At 44.3% G+C, this 17,162-nt stretch overlaps 1 protein-coding gene across 1 annotated transcript in view; it reads right to left on the bottom strand.

Annotated features, from left to right (window-relative positions):
• Window positions 1-10,378: 10,378 nt before the first annotated feature.
• The window catches only part of LOC126531221 (V-type proton ATPase catalytic subunit A-like), a 42,373-nt gene continuing 35,589 nt past the window's right edge, over window positions 10,379-17,162 (bottom strand). The window contains exons 13-14 of the mRNA XM_050178658.2: window positions 16,737-17,003; window positions 10,379-10,984 (exon numbers count right to left, since the gene is read on the bottom strand). Of these exons, the coding sequence (XP_050034615.1) occupies window positions 10,892-10,984; window positions 16,737-17,003 (360 nt within the window). The 3' untranslated portion in view covers window positions 10,379-10,891. The remainder of the gene's footprint in view (window positions 10,985-16,736; window positions 17,004-17,162) is intronic.

Raw genomic sequence — 17,162 nt, 5'->3', positions numbered from 1 at the left:
TGCCTCCGAGTTATATTTTTCCTTTCCTTCGTCCATCCGTTCCCTTTTTCTTTCTATTACATCTGATTGGGAAATACCGGCGTTCCGTGCACCTGAGCAAATGCCACGAAACCGCTTCACTGAATATTTACGTAAACGGCTATCCCACCACGGCTTCACGAGTGCAACAGGAAGCGCAGGTCACGTTTTGTTGGCCCTCTTGATCGTTCACCGCTATCACAAGCCAAAAGCATACTTCTTGCAGCTCGAAGTGGGACAGATATACTGCAGTCATTTCTTTATCGTTCAATGATGGCAGTCGCGATAGACTCCTGAATAAGGGACCGCATCTGCGCTCCTACTTTTCTGTCAGAGATTAAGCGCAAAAATACGCGAGGCTCCTCAAGCTATATGTGCGTATAGAAATGATGTGCGAGCATTATCCTGCAATTTAAAACCACGCGAAGCGGCCGTCCAGTCCATTAGGCGGCTCTTACCGGAGCTTCGGGGCGAGCATTAATGGTGAGGCATATACTCCAGCACGCGATAAGACTTTACGCAATCCAAGCTATGGGTCCTAAACATGCTGCAAGTATTCGGGGCGGTGTCACGTTCAAAATTCATTAAGCCACGTCTACTAGACGTGCCGTAATTCTTTTCCTTGGTGCGAGAAGTGGCGGGAGCAGAACGGGGAAGAATAAAAAAAAACATGCAATTACCTCTCTAACTTACAGTGCTTTCTTTCGTGGCTGTTATTACCTCGTATTTTCACGACTTTACCTCATATTTCACAGAGATGCTCAGGCAAGCTCATGCGCTCTGCGGTTCGTTGTATGGCACCCGTTAAGTGAATGCAAGAAATGAAGAAATTTCATTCTCTTCTGCGAAGGAGTCTCCGGGAAACGCTCGACTAGCACAGCTAAGATGGCTTTCACAACACATTCTCGCGTATTTTGAGCTTCCTAATACCATTAGGAAAACTTCCGCGCTCGCTGAAGGATAATAATGACTTTATCATGCGCCACCATAGAAGAATGGGGCAACAACTCTCAGAATTTTCCCCTCCGACTCTGATTAAAGGGCCACTAGCTGCTAGCATAAAGGAGAATACAAACACAGCCGCTTCTTGGTAGTATGAACCATCAAGACGGCTCAAGGATTAAGCAAGGTTTAGCTTCGGTGGGATTCCTTTTACCTTAAAACATGATAGTCAGCAGTCTTCCTCTGTATGATACCGTAGGAGTTGTACAATAGAGGCTTAGAATTTTGCCGTGCTTATTAGTATACGAAAGTTGACAGATGCTCTTCAATGCTAATTTATTTATTTTCCAAGAACAGGTGCATTTCGGTACGCTGTCTTTCGAAGGTATCAATGTTAAGCGATTATCGGTGAATAGTAAAAGGAGAATGGCATTATAAAAAACACCGAAATAAATCTTATTGGCTTGATTGTGACCCCATACACATTCGTATATTTAAAAAAGATGGCAGGTTTATTCAACGTAGGCCCTTTTCCCAATAGTAATCTCCTGTTTTCCTGCAAGGATGTTTACCAAGCTAAGGGCGGCGTAGTCAGTTTTGTTTTGCTCAATGTTTGAGATCTCGAGAGCAACTGCTGCCGAAGACATTTTGAGGCACCTTGTTTAACTACAGCGAATTCCGGAAATTCTTGAACAGCACGGCTATTCTATAGGTGGGAAAGATAAATCAAGAAAAACGAAAAGAGCATACTACCATGGTTGCGTTGCTACGTAGAGAGAGAGAGAGATGAAATAAAACATCAAGGGCAAGTAGGTCAATCAGATTAACTGTCCGGTTAGCTATAATCTGCCCTGGGAGATCAGGTAAGTGCAGAAAAGACGTAGAAAAGAAGATATGGATAAATATGTCCGCACAAACAAGGTGAATGCATTTCGGAAGGACTATAGTTTTCCAGCAAGTCCCGACGGATGCTTGTAAAAAATACACTAGCACTTTATGAACTGGGGCTGACCTCAGGGTGGACCTGGGTCCAGAAATTCTGGTTTTCCTGAGGGGACGGTTCTGACTTTTCTCTGTGCACTGGAACGACCACAGTCGAAACCTGTTAACTAATCACGACGCACTAATACATATACAGGGGCGGACGGTACCACCGTTCGCTTAAGTTTCTGCATTTGCGTCACGCGGCTCACTTCTGTCATTTTTTTGTATTGCGATAGCACTCATATGGACACTCCAGGCGCATTTCCGCCGTCGTCGTCCCCGTCGCTTGGCGTTCCATATAAAGTACAAGTGCAATAACATGGTACCGCGCGCGGTATGCTGTATGTGCGAGTGAAAACTTGCGAGGGCGAGCCGAGGATGGTGACTGGATGGTTGGGATTCTGCTCCAGCGGCAACTGCGTATGGGACTTCAGCGTATGGTGCAGCTGAGTGCCGCCGCGCGGGCCTTTCTCGAAAGCGATCCGCGATAGGGACAGAGTCTAGGGACGCCGAGGGTTGATAGCTCCATGTGCGCTGTGTTCTCGCCGCTTAGTTCGCGTTGAAGCGAGAGGCCGCACGAAAGGCAATTCGCTCGCTGCTGCTGTCGCGCCTCCTCAAGCCAGCGTTTCGACAACGAGTGTCCGCGGTCATCGAGTGAGATGCGTTCATGTTTGCCTGTGCACGCCTGACACCATTCGTGCTAATTTAGTTAGTAAGCAAATGTTTACAAGTTTATACGGCCGATAAAACTACTATCCTTACTTCGTATAGATGTCTAATAATCTGCTATCGCAATCGATGTCTCGCCTTTCCAGCGAAACTGCGACTTCTTCCCTTCTTTTCGCCTTCTATCATTTAAAAGCCACCTTTTGCGAAATAAACGTTTCAGTCGTTAGTCAGCGCACTGTCTTCAAGTATTGCCCTCTTTTCAGCGTTGTTTGCTGCCAAAACAGAAACCAACTTACTCAGCTAGTCACGTCATTGATGCACAGTGAAATACGACACATATCTAGAAACGTTTCGGATTCTGGCGGACTGGCGAAGCATAGGCGTATACCTTGTGGCACATATTCAATGGCCCAAGAAGCCCAAATATTTTTAAAAGTTAAGAGAATCAGAGATAAATCTTCTGATATCTCATGCGTAATTACATTAAGAGATCTGTAGACACACCAATAAGCCGACATTACACATACAAGTTTTATATCGTGATTCATTGTTTGATTAGTCAGCGCAGAAGTTCGCTCATTGTCACTGCTTTGTCGGTCGACATTCAGTGGCACGAAGTCATTCATTAAGGGAGAAACGTTACTTACTCACATACGTACACCGAATCAAGGGGTGGGGGAGGGAGTAGGCATAGAAATCTTCGCTTTAAAGTATTGTATAAAGTCTATCGACAACCCGTCAAAATCAGTGACTGAAGGGAATGCAAGCGCGTTCGACTGCATTCAGCGGGCAGAAAGAATGCGCTTCAAGCACTCGCGCACAGAACGCGGCAGTGACGCTGTCTTGCACGCTGCCAGACCCGGGAATCTCGTCTCCATGAAAAAAATGATGCTACAGAAATCCTGAGAGTTGTCTACTAATGCGTAAGCATGCTTTGGCTCGGTTGCTACTTCGCTTTTGTTCACTTATTTAGCTAGCTTATGCAAGTCTACCCATCGCTACGAATTATCTACAATTACACTGCCAGAGTGATTAGATCTCTTAACTTGGCCAATTATGTATTTATTTTGCAGACATATCGTATCAATTAGGCCGAACCACCGTCATCACGGTTTTTTTCTTCTGCCACACCACAGCTTTCCTTATCATTTTCATCTTTATTTTCCTTTTTTATTACCACCTTGACGCGACGGCACTTTTTTTAACGCTATCAATCATCTACTATTACACTATTATAACGATTACATCTGTTAACTTGACCAATTATGCATTTATTTTGCAGATATGAGGCGTCGCGAGACGGACACATTTCGCTGGGGTACTCGCCAAAGAATGCTTACGCGTTAAATTACGCGGCAGCGGGAGGTAAACTGCGCACCAGAGCGCCCAGCCACGCCGCAAAATGCGATCCCGAGCTCGGCACCACCGCGCCCGGTTCGCTACGGGTCCCACGGCATGCATACCAGCACAGCTATCAAGAAAGACACACACAACCCACCGTCGGGGGCTTCCTACTCCGGCTGTCGACGCCAGTAAGCCAGACCATACACAGGTGTCGTCCACGGCGCAATAAAGGCGGTGACGAGCCCGCGGCACCATCCGGAAAGCCCCGGCGACACGTCTCAGAAATTGCGAGCGATGTCCTCTCGTCTTGCACAACATTCGCTTTCCGCGTCGCCCTTCCCTCTCTCTCTTTCTCTTGCTTTCTCGCCCTCTTCGATTCAACATCTGGCGGCACGTAAGCGAGGCAGCGTCCCGACGACAGCGGTGTTTTGTCGGCTTTGGATACTGCGGTTTCCGCCGCTCGAGGCATGCAAATAAATTAGAAGCCTTGTTACCACCTTCGCTGGCACGAAAGCCCCCCCACATCTGTGGATCGTGTCGATCACGGCGGATGGCGTCACTTGCCTCCTGGCCGCCTCTTTATCTTTTTTTTCTTGTTTTTATTCTCCCTCCCTTTTTTTTTTTTTATAGCGACGTTACCGGCATTTTCGGAAGGATGCTCCACACGTGATACAGTCCGTCTTGGTGAAAAACAGCGCGGCTATAGGTTGCAGCGTTACATATATATATATATACATATGCCTGAGGTGTCAAACAACACTTGACAAACCAGGAGTCCCAGCGCACGCTCAAGGCCTACATGTGCGCAACACGAAACGCGTTGGTTAATCAACGCACACGTTTTATGATCGCAGCAAACCAGAAACAAGGGCAATAAAAAATGTCGTTCGAAGCTTGGGCGACACACGCAGCAACATTGCAAATATGCCTGCCATAACGGCAACGGCATGCTATGAACACAGTTTTGAAGCCGATGCATGCACGACAAACCGGACCATATCGCAACATAGCTTTGAAGCAATCACGTGACATATACAAGCTTATGTTGTATTCAGTCATTACCGACTGCACAGGAAGTGGCTAAGAGAGAAACTCCGACCTTTTTTTTTTCTTTAACCAGGTCAAATAAGTCGGTGTTTATTGTTTTTCATTTCTACACCTTGCCCATCACAGCTATAGTGGCTAAAGGGCAGAACTTGAGGTCCCGAGCCAATATATCTGATATTGGAAGAAGTAAGCTTATCCACAAGAATGCGCTAGTTAGCATTGCTAACAGCCCCACTATCCGAGTCTACAGCGCTTTCTTTTTGTTTATTTACTTATGTATGTAGTTAGTTAACTAGTTACTTAGTTCTCCCTTTCCTTGGTCCCCTGCAGATTCCACTTGTTTGCTTGCGCTGGCTTCCTCTCACACATACCTTTATTGCAGTGGTGCACCCTTTTCAGGAGGCACCAGCGTTGCTTTCGCAGCGCAATTTCGACTTTTGTCTAGCATTCTCTTCATTCAAAGGTTAAACTAGCTCGGAACACACGGGACGGAAAGAACGACATGGGCAATAGGAGCGCTAACTGAAATGACAAGGAAGCCATCCCCCCCCCCTTCAGCGTACCATTGCGCGTGCGCAAAAAGCAGCACCATCCAGTAAAACGTTTACAATAACTGCTTATAAAACACGAGCTTACAATGACAAAACCAACAAAAAAATTGTTGATATAAAGCATAGAAAAAACCAAGAACATGACAGAATTAAGGTTCGCTTTTTTTTCTTTCTTTTCTTTTGCAAACCCCGTAGGCAGGGGCAGGACGCGGTTGTTAGTATGCCATCTGTGTTGTTAGCTGAAAAAGAATTTTTACCAAGCGACAGATAGGCTTTTTCGGGCGTGTGCGGGGGACGGAGAAATTACTCGTAATTTCAGTTGTAAGTCAGCGCTCGCGTTGTCGATGTCTCCCTTTCCGTCGTTGCTAGCTTAACACTTTTAATGATGTCGATGTACCAGATGTGTAGTGCCGTAGAATTGTCGGCTACAGCTTTATCAACATCCTACGTAATAATTGAATGAATGTGCGGGCAAAAGATTTAATTTCCTAAATGGTTTCTGTGCAGTCAGTATGTATAAAGTGTTCCCTTTGCATTGTTTGTATTATGCTTTTATCAGTTTCGTGGTGTTGAACAAAAAGACTGTCTCCTAGTCCTAGCGAACCATATCTCTATCATTTTGTTGTTGTGTGACTTCACGTCACTAATACGGTGTGTTGTTTCATCTGCACAGAACTTTATAAAAAGGTTAACATTGTGAGGTTATTTTCCGATATTCCATCATGTTATGTGTTTTTGTGACCACTATGAACTCTGTATAGTGCAAAATATGGCAGATAATTAATAAGGATATCTTAAATAACTGCTTAATTACCAATTATAGAGGGAACATTGCAATTTGGGAATGGAGGACCTAAATTCATATCATTAGCTCAACAAAGAGTTCTCTAAACAAAATTGTCTTGGGTGCTAGAGCCTGCAGTACTTCGGCACTGTGGGCGGCCCAGTATGGCAGTACCAAAATAAATAGGAAATAGTGCATGAGTGACATCGATATCTCCATACTCTCTATTGCGAGTGCATACCAACAGTAGCGGACGACCTAGCTACGCCACTTCTGGAGATAAGCCAGGAATCGAGCAACAAGAGGGTACAAGAATGTAAATTAAGTTTAGAGAAATATACATTTCGATATGAATAAATAATTGCTAAGAAACGAAGAGAAATTAGGCGAAGAGCTGAAATTAAGGGGATCACCAAATGGACATATGGCCTTAGTAATACTACCTAATTCGAGTCTACTGACGCAAATGGGGAAAGGGCAGCGCGGGAGTCTCTTTGCCCTCACACACAATATTGCTGCCTTCCTGTCTCTTCCCGTTATGCCCAACATTTTTCTTGCCATTGTCCTTAATTTATTCTCAAGGCTCTCTGTTAACCTCCATTATTTCTGCCCTATATGCTAGCACCTGTAGAATGCAATGATTGTACACTTTTCAAGGATAGTGATAAGCTGCTGGGCCTGCTTTTGCTCCAACACCTTTTTACTCTTCTGTTGTAATTTCCTTATCACGATTAGGGTCTTCTAGGTGTAATTGGCCTCAATAAACACACTTGCATAGATTTATTGCATATATGCATCATTCTTTGTCGTCTTGTCTGGCTACTTCTAATAATATTAGCAGAGAAAATGCCTTTATGACAAACCAATTAGCCTACAGAGCAGCCTTGCTGGTGCAGAAAACCAGAGAATGAAATGCTGCTCATATTAATAAAGGTTCCATTCCCACATGACTTTGCTGTGGGATGACCGCTTTTTGTCGCATCACCATCGTCATTTTTTCACCTCCTGCCAGTCCAGCAAGCCCGTGAAGCGGCGTTGAGGCAGGGCCTTGACGTTCCTCCGTGGGAGACCTGAGCGCGGGTCGCGTTAAACCTTGCCGGACATACAAGAAAGTTGTATCCATCCATCCATCCATGCCACTAACCGCACATCCAGTGCCACTGGAAAGGAGACTAAAATCTGTTTTCTGTTTCTGCCAGACTGCGCCATTTCAGCGCCAATGTTTCTTCAAAAAGCTTTGCTTTCTCAGACAGATCGTCAGTAACAGATCACGATGCAGTGACCAACCAACCGAGATCTGTTAGCTATCAGCCCTAGCAGTCAAACTGCTGCAATAAGGAAGTCATGATGCTGTTTTGGCAACAAAAACGAGGATGGAGGGTGACAATGCAAACAGCAGCAACTTTGAAAACATTGATCGAAACATCACGAGGCTATCATTTGATGCTTTTGCCATGATCCATCAGCACAATGACGCGTAAATCATGGCCGTGAATGACGCTGCCACCATTCGCGTCATCATCTGTATCCTTGCATTCCAAAATTATTGCAGACTAAAACTAAACTTTTCTGCTCTTCCAAACATTTACGGATGTCACAGCAGGCCTCAGAATCATCAGAGCATATGTGCAATGTAGTTGTGCGTTGCCTTTAGTTGCTGCTTAACCGGTCGTCATCCTACTAAACAGCTTAATGGCAGCAAACCTGACCTAAAGTGAAGTGAATGTATCCGTTCACGCAGACACTGAGGTGTGGAGGCTCGACACAAAATGTAGACTGCACAGACTGACAAATGTGGCATTGCGTAAGCATGGGCAGAAATAGGGAAGGGCGAATTGAAGCATGGCAAAGGCACCAATCAGCAGTGCCTCATATCAAGGACATGAAGTACTTCTACAACAGTGAAGGGACTGGCCATGCGAGCCATAACCAATTGACACTCTGTGCACATAATTGTGCACGCCAAGGTAATGCATCAAAAGCAAACACTCTAATGAAAATATGTAAATTAAGCTTTATAATAAACGTCTCGAACATGCTTCTGATAGAGCCTGTGCTGCAAGTTTCATATGCAAAAGGTGTTTTAGTAAAACAATTTGGAAGATAACTACAGGTAAACCTTGATATAACGAAGTCGGTAAAATGGCAACTTGCTTCATTATATAGAAATTTCATTGCACCGAAATTCAACCTTTTATGCAAAGTACACCCACCGATCGACTTTTCTTGCACGTAAAGGGACGGCAAAATTTTCCGAATTATTGGGCAATCGAAAAAAGCAAATTTCAATGAGAAAACAACTCATCTTGCTGAATTTGAGAATCTGCGACAAATGATACAGTTTCATGGCATGCCAACGATATCTTCATATCAGCAGTACGAATTAATCGAAGCCAGCCAAACTTTCGCATTCACTCCGCCTGCACGACTGACAGGGTCGCCCGCACTGGGACAACGCTATTAGCAAAAGCGCCGGCAGCGAGGAGCAAATGCTTCGTCGACTTCTCGCTTCAACGGGTCTCCGAAACTCGAGGTTACGCAGCCTCCAATACTAAATGCACGGAAAGACAGCTTACATGATGTCATGCCGTCTTGGCACGCCCACTCTTTGCACATGCAGCAGATTACATCTAAAACAGCGTGCGTGGCTGCGTATGCACTCAGGCACGCTTACAGCCATGTGCTGTCATGGCCGAGACACGTGCCAACTTAGCCCCCACCGCCCCTCGCGCACCCTTGATCGCGTTACAGTGAGCAAGCTCCCCTCCCCCTCTTTCCTTTGCCTGTGAGGGAGGCAGCACTCATGAAGCAACCATATTTCTTATCTCACCCTCACACTCTCGCACTCAATCGCTCACACCTAAAGAATGCAGTGCGCGATAAGATCTTGTCGCACTTGGACTTTATATGGAACACGATGCTGCTCCACTGCGGCAGTCGCTCTTGTGGCGCAGCAAGCCATTTGAGAGTAGCGTTCGCAAGCAGCCACTTGTAGTTAAATCGTTTGGCCATCTGTGCCAGCAGATGTTTCAATTTATTATCTCGGCATTCCATTGCGGTGGCAGTGAAACTTTGTTATATTGAAATCACGTATAAACTCACTTCTATATAATGAGGTTCTAAATACATGGTGTTCTAAGGACAAGAGGTTACGAAACGTTGATATGTTCGTTATATTGAGGTTTCACTGTATTAGACATTTGCTTGCAGTGAGAGAACATAATCAAGTAGTGGGCTAATTGGACATGTGCATTCAGAGTATGCTAGACATGATATAGTTGCTCTTTCTGTCAGATGTTCTTACTAGGACAGCACATTGAAGAATTGAAAACTCTTAACCCATTTTGCAGTTGTGCCCCTTTCACGATTCTGAAGACTCAAGAAATGTGGTGGAACTAAACTTTCTATGGAGAATACATTGGCGTTTGAAGAGAACAGCAGACAGGTACTCTAATGCTCAGGGGCTACTGCACATGATACAGCCAGTAGTCGTGACTCATGGATTTGTATCATGTGCAACGGCACAAAACAGTGTTCAGATCTGGATCAGCATAATAGACTGGTTGTTTCAGGGTGCTCCAAAGGTTGCATGAAACGGCAATTAAGATCAAATGCCAACATGAACAGGCTCCATCGGCAAAGCCATGTTATCTCCAATAGAAGTAATTCTTGTAAAACAGTTTTCCAGCTGTCTTATACAAACCTCCCGGCATTGCCAGAGCATTCTACAATGACCAGTAAGATGTGCAAAAAAATTCTTGCAGCGTACATTTGCCATAGCTACCTTTTCTAATTACACATTGTAAATGACTGGTGTTCTGGATGACCTAATTTTCTAGATATTTGTGAATGCTTGACTATTTCTGAAGAATAGTTCGTCCCATTAATTCAGGAACCGCTGTGAAGTTTAATGTCAGTAAATTATTCTCATTCTGCAACTCATAAGAAAACTGAAATCTGAAAAAGAAAAGCATTCTTAATGTAAACTTGCTCGCCATAGCAAGCGTCGAGCTGTCACATTGAAAGAGGCACCACCAACTTTTGCAACATTGACATGTAGACTTTATTCTTGACACTTTCATCATCAGAAACACCAAATAAAAAAAATAATTGAAGTAAACGGAGGAGTCCAAATATATCACTTTCAAATCCTGTGCCATCCCAAAAGCTCCTTCATTAAATGAGGTAACAAAATTGGTATGATAAAAGCGCAAAAATGCTGCTTTAATTTACAAAAGAAAGGAACGATAAAAAAAAACTGATGCTTCAGAAAAATATGTACACAGACCGTCGAGCACCAAAATCGAATGTAAAGGAAAACAAAAAAAATGGTATTGCTGCTCACAGCTTCCGCACTGCTAAGGCAGGCCACTAACATCTAATACACAGACTGCTCTCCCTCGTATGTGCGCAAACCGTCGGACACAGTTACAGTACGAGCCTACTTGGAATGAGGTTGAAGGAAACGACACCGGAAGCTTTAACGGGGCCCAAGCAATCGACACTGTTCTTTGGCTCCCTTCTTGGCAGTGCTGGTGAGGAACGTTCCTTTTCAGTCTTCCAAGTTGCGGAAGGCCTGCTGGATGTTCTCAAACAGCTCCTCAAAGTCCTGCTTGATTTTCTTCTCGCCTTCCACAGCCGGGTCCTATGACAGAACACAGCACAATATAATTTGTTGTTGCCTACAAACATAATTATTGCAGCCCAAACAAAAACATTTGAACTGTCCTTAGAGAAACTATTTTACAGCATCTAAAGTAGAGTTTCATGAAATTTGTGGGCTCATTATGTTAAACTATGTGGGGATGCATCTCATGTGTCCCCTGATATGTTTTCTCGCATAGCTCCCATCTCTCGTAATCCGGCTTTGTCGTGCGGCTTTACGGCAGCAGTCGGTGTGCTTGCAGGGTAGTACGAGAGATGGCACGAGTGTTGCTCTGCTAATGCCACCTAACGGCGGGGTTACTTGGGCACAAAAAGGGGGAAGGCTTTTCCTCTTTGGCTCGGGGTCGCCAAGCAGCGTGGACGTTCCGCATGTGCGCCGATCCATGCTTCTGTGAAACCGTCTCGCGAGGCCTATACCGTGATGGACAAACACGATTGCTCAAACGCACCACCATTCGCGTGATCGCATGCACAAATTACCAGGCGTTGGTGTTCAGCATGGGGCAAACATATTCACTCGCTATCCGGTCATGGCGAGTAGGACTTCCTAGATTTCTCGCGCGCCCATCGGCACATTCTATCGATAATACTTTGGTCGGCTATAGATTGGTGTATAAAAGGTGCAATAAATGCCCTTGTGATTGTCTGCATTACTGTGTTGCCATTCGTTTGTCCCAAGAGCATGACTGAGACCCCACAACTAAAACGGGTGTCTAGCAAACCAAAATTACTATGTCCACATTATCACACTTTACAGATAAACCTAGATATAATGAACTTCAATATAATTAAATCCTCGATTAACGAAGTATTTAATAATTTATTAAGGGTGTGGCAAATACCAAATAGTAGATTTCAGATCGAATACCAAATCGAATCAAGAATAAAAGCTGAATATGAAACCAAATATTGAATATAAGAAAATGTTCCACAAAATTTAACACTTGCAAGTCTCGTACAAGACAGCACTACACATGCTTGTGAGTCTCCTAGCATTGCATAACAAGAATGTAGCAAGCTATCTCTATCATGGGTACATCGAAATAAAGATATACAGTATATACAGTATCGCCTACTCTTAATAAAAGGAACTTGAAATTAGTATGCCAGCAGTGATTACAGTTTAGTTCTAATATATGAACGTCTTTAAAAAATTTTTTTGTTAATAGAATGTCTGATGAATAACATCAAGAGTTTTTCTTCCTCTGAAGCTAAAGAACTAGTGAAACCTCATTAAACAGTAGTTGGCCGGAGCTTGGAAAAAGTATGTACTAAACAGTAGTGCTGCCTCGGGCCCAACTCCGACCCGGCCTATTCAAATACATGTAAAACGCAAGAATGTTGTTCTGTGATAACCCCCTGACCAATTTTAAAGAACTGTGTAGCATTTGAGCGAGAAATTTAAACTATAGTGACTGCTGGAAGCGTAATTTCTATCTAGAGCCTGAATTTTGTGAAAATTTTTAAAAATTTGGAAGTCCGAAAAAGACGCACGAACTTTATAAATTAATAGCTCTGCATCAAGAACAGATATCGTGGTTCTGTAAATGGCAACCATTAGATAATTCAAAGCGGACAAATTCTATATGTCAATTTATGTCTTACGTAAATTAGTTGGGTTGTGTACAAGGGTTCTGCAAAAGCTGTATTTCCATATTACCGAATTTTCTTGGATTCATGCATAAAATATTAATTTTGTCTGCTTTATATGTATTGTTAGATGCAATTCACAGAATTGTAATATTATATTTCATTGCTGTGTTACGGAGTTGTAAATTTGATAGTTTCGTTTTCTGAAAATTTCGATTTTTGCCAATTTTTAATAAAATATTGACGACCTAAATCGAAAATTCAAAACAAACAGTCACTAGATTTTAAGTTTGTCTTTCAAATGCAACAAACCTCGTCAAATTCGGTGCAGTGGTTGCAGAGAAAAACAAATTCTGCTTTTACATGTATTTAGATAGGAGCACCCAAGCTAAAGCTTCCTCTATTAAGAGGCACTTCTGACAACTTCGAAAGTAAAATTTAAGGACATTGAAACTTCAAATGACTGTGTGAAATGCAGCTATATCTCTGGGCTGAGAATAAGGCCCACAAAATGTGTGATGCAGTATTTGCTTGGGCTGTGAGTTGTTCTTGCTAAGCCTGCACCTCCTGCCTTTGAGAGGTTGGTGTTCCTAGTGGCTGTGCTGTCTTAAGTGCAAAATTCTGGAATGAAAGGAACTCATGTAAGCAAGGCCTGCACTTTTTTCAAATATTTGGCAGGTTGCTGCAGGCCTTACCCAAAGCAGTCTTACGGTTACTCACTCAAACCTCGAACTCTGCTCCGACTGCTATGCAGAATAACGCAACCACTAACAGCTGACTATGAACGCTTTCATTAAGTCATCCTCGTAACTTTGCCTGCCCTTGTTGCCACATGAGCTTGCCTCATTGGCTTTCTCTCAGAGCTAGTCATCCTTCATGCCGTTCATTACCATGCGAGATTCCCTTTGCCTTGAAGCTCTTGACAAGGGTCTCTAACAAAACAGCACGCCTTGCATTCAATATCCATGTATACACTTTCTGTGGTGCCTTAATGCACCTGAAAGCACAATGCAGCTAAAGGTGGATCAGCGCTGTTAATAAATTTGAGGCATGCTGAATCTATGCTCCGCCATCACGACCTGGTGGGATACGCTCGTGCTATGTAAGGATATGATGGTACCATAAGATTTGGCTATCTTCGGCAGTACATTAATTAGTGCCTCCTTGTAGTGACTTGCAGAAATTGACCAGTGTGTATGTAAGTATGTGATGGTTACCAATGCTTTTTACCAAGTTTTCGCGCTCCAAAAAGAAGGTGCAGGCCTTAGATGAGCAAATATATTGGGAGCGTGGTTCTGAATATAATTCTTGGGACATTTCCTTGATCAAATTATTCTTGAAAAGAAATTGTTCTTATGAGAGAAAACACAATACACTTGAAGCTCGTTACGTACCAACATTTACAATTTTATTGTAAAATGCCAGACTTTTGAAGTTTCTTTTAGGGATGTGCGAATACTCGAATATCACTGAATTGAATCAACATCATAATAATAATTGCGAATCAGGTATGTACTGTTAGATTTTTTCGAATATTCGGTATATTTGGTGTAGATATTCGCACAGTTCTGCATGTCGTGTGCACTGAAAAGCCCCTCATGCTCAACGTGGTGCAAGCGAGTGTCTCGCGTCGTCGTTTTCACCGCAAAAGGAGTGCCAAGTGCACCCCAAACAGGCTGCCCCGGCAGATGCAGTAGTAGACTTCGTTGATGCGAGTGCTTCTGCCTAGAAGCCCCTTGATCGATGCTTTTCCAAGCTTTTCAGCTGGAAACATCACGGACGGGCTTCACTGCACTACTGCTTGTACTCCCCGACGCCAACCTGATGTGGGGATTGCACACACAGCACGTGAAACGGTGCCATGCCATTTGGGGCCACCTTTGTAGGCATAAGGTTCATATAGGTCGACAGAATGAACCGGCTGAATCGCAACGTGGACAGAGGGAACGGAAACAAAGGTAGCACATATTTTGGAAAGTGTGAAAACCTGTGTGAAGATAGGCCCACTTAGCCATATTGAGGCGCACAGATTGTGTTGCTGGTACGCACCAATGAACTTAACACTGCTTTGACAGTCGCCAATCTAACTTGTATGCGATATCTCTGACAGGTCACTGACCAGCTACCTGTACAAACATGTTAGCAGCAGGCATTCTACAACTGCTTGTGGCAAATACGCGTCACCGTCGCACTGCCTAGGCCAAAAGGCCTGATCGGCACTGCTTCGTCGGACATTGGTGATTTAAGTTACGGTTTGGTGCTAAATCATAGAAGATATAGTCTCAGCAGCCATGCAACATTCGTAAAGCCAACGAACTATCTCGCAAATGAAAGCAAGTGTACAGAATGGCTACGGAGTTATTAATGGTCACTATCTTTGCGACATGCTGTAAGATGGACTATCATTCCCCACACGGTTTGTAGACGTACCTTGGTCTTTTTGTAGCTTCGAGCAACTTGTCACAGGACTAGCCTTGAATTTACATGGCAGGCACAAAAGTCATGCGAGTAGTGCGCTGATCACTCGGCTGCATATATTTGCACAGATGTATGAAGGGGGCGGGCTGAGGGATGTTGTGTAAATTTGCCGTGACCCTTCGAATATTGGAATCTTTGCCAGGTGGCAAGTCACACTGAACCTGACACTGAAGAGGTGCGTACTCTTTACTGTTAGCACCGACCATGGTCGAGACGCACAGTGCCAACGATCGCCATGTAAAGAATGCTGATAGAGTCCCGCGATGCGAGGTCCGCACTTTTGTCTGTCACACAGATTGACCTTACAATGGCCCACCTGACATAAAGATGGGAAAGCTATTTTGTGTTTTGGAGCAAAACTGGAAAGCAATACTTTTGATGCTATACAAGAATGACATAAAACACAGGTCTGCTATTAAACTGAGAACCTCATTGGTATGCAGTACAATATAATATCACTACAGTAAAACCTCGGTAAACCGTACCTGCTTGAACAGTAGTTTCATTTTAAATGTTGTGAAGTCAAATTCCTGACTCAGCAGCCATTGAACATAATGCATTCTGTATCCGCATAAACCATACCAGCTTATTACGTACGTATCGGTTAATATGTAGTGTTTGAACGTTTTGTAGCGCAATTGCGGCAATAGGTCGGCCAGGTTGAAAAACGAGCCTGAGAGATCAGAACGGCCTCCAAGTGAAAAAGCAGAGGGCGCTTGGAAGGGCGAAGCCACATTAACATCAACATCATTTCGGCACCGAGCCAGAGAGCGTTGTGGCTGGCTAGTGTTAGCCTGTGTTGTGGCGTCATGCAAGCTACGAGAAAACCCAGGTACTCAGCATAAAAGAAAGATTGGACATCGTTCAAGCTATCAAATGTGGCACAAAGTCAGCACTGGCACGTGAGAGGAATCTACGGTTGACTATGGTGTGTGGCATTAGGAATGCGACGATGTTTGGCATTGCTGCTGGGACTGCGAAAAGATGTCGGCTATGAGGTTCAACTTTTCGCCATCGTTGCATCTGTTATTGCCGAAGTGTCGCCTAACAAAAGTGATGAGGACGACACGGAAAGCGACAGCATGGCTGATTCAGGCCCGGCAGTGGCAGACACTCCACGTTATGTCAGCCTCATGCGTGTATTTGCTAATAAGGGGCTGGCAGAAAAGCTGGCTTGCAGACTAAAGGAGTTTGAGGTCACTATCACTGCTAGGTTGCCGCGGCATCAAACTAAAATAAGACTTGTTGTGCGAAATGAATAAACACTGTGTTTTCTGCCCTTTCATCACACTCCGAGTTTGGTTTTTGACAGGTAAGTGGGCGATCTCTCGCTATTTCGGTTAAGTTGCATAAACTCACACAAGTGCAACCTCATTCATGCTTAACCCAAACATGCCTTAAGTGCTTTTTTGCTTCTCCTGCAGATGACAAGAGATTTCTGCTTGCGATGCCTTGAATGTGCTATGAGTCTTCCAAGGCATTCAATGATCACTGCTTGCTGCCTGCACTTCCTAAAATTTAAGCCACTAGAGATGCATCTACGTTGATCAGGTTAGGTCTGATGACGAACTACAGCAGAACTGGACTACTGACACCACTGTGCCAGCAGAAACTGCAGGCCTAGAATGTGGAGGTCAGCACATCAGTTGAGTGCACAGCATCACCTTGAATTTCATGCTGCTGAGCTGGTAGAGGAGGTCCCCGAGTGCCTCGCGGATGAGCGCCCAGGTGATACGGTTCTCACTCTGGGCAGTCGACTCCACCGCCTGCTTGGCCAAGTCGTACAGGCCAATCATGTTGCGCAGCATCCCCACCGACTTGTAGAACGGGCAGAACCGATCGTACGGGGTGTAGCTGTTCTGCTGCAGGAAATCATCCTTCAGCAGACGCGCAACCTCCAGCGTTATCTTGTCAGTCTCCGCCAGGGACGCCTGCACAAAGTCAGCAAGGAGGAACCATGGTGATGCTATACCACACTCTCAAAACTTCGGTTGCGGCTGTTCTCAACTTCGACCACAAAAATGACAGAAGTTAAGTTTAATGTCAGCACAGGAATTTTTGATGCCAGTAATGCAAAACTGCTTTTGATT

This window comes from Dermacentor andersoni, chromosome 5 (assembly GCF_023375885.2).
Source record: "Dermacentor andersoni chromosome 5, qqDerAnde1_hic_scaffold, whole genome shotgun sequence".
In the NCBI taxonomy this organism is placed as follows: Eukaryota; Metazoa; Arthropoda; class Arachnida; order Ixodida; family Ixodidae; genus Dermacentor; species Dermacentor andersoni.
The sequence above is the reverse complement of the archived record's forward strand: the minus strand, read 5'-3'. Positions and strand labels throughout refer to the sequence as shown.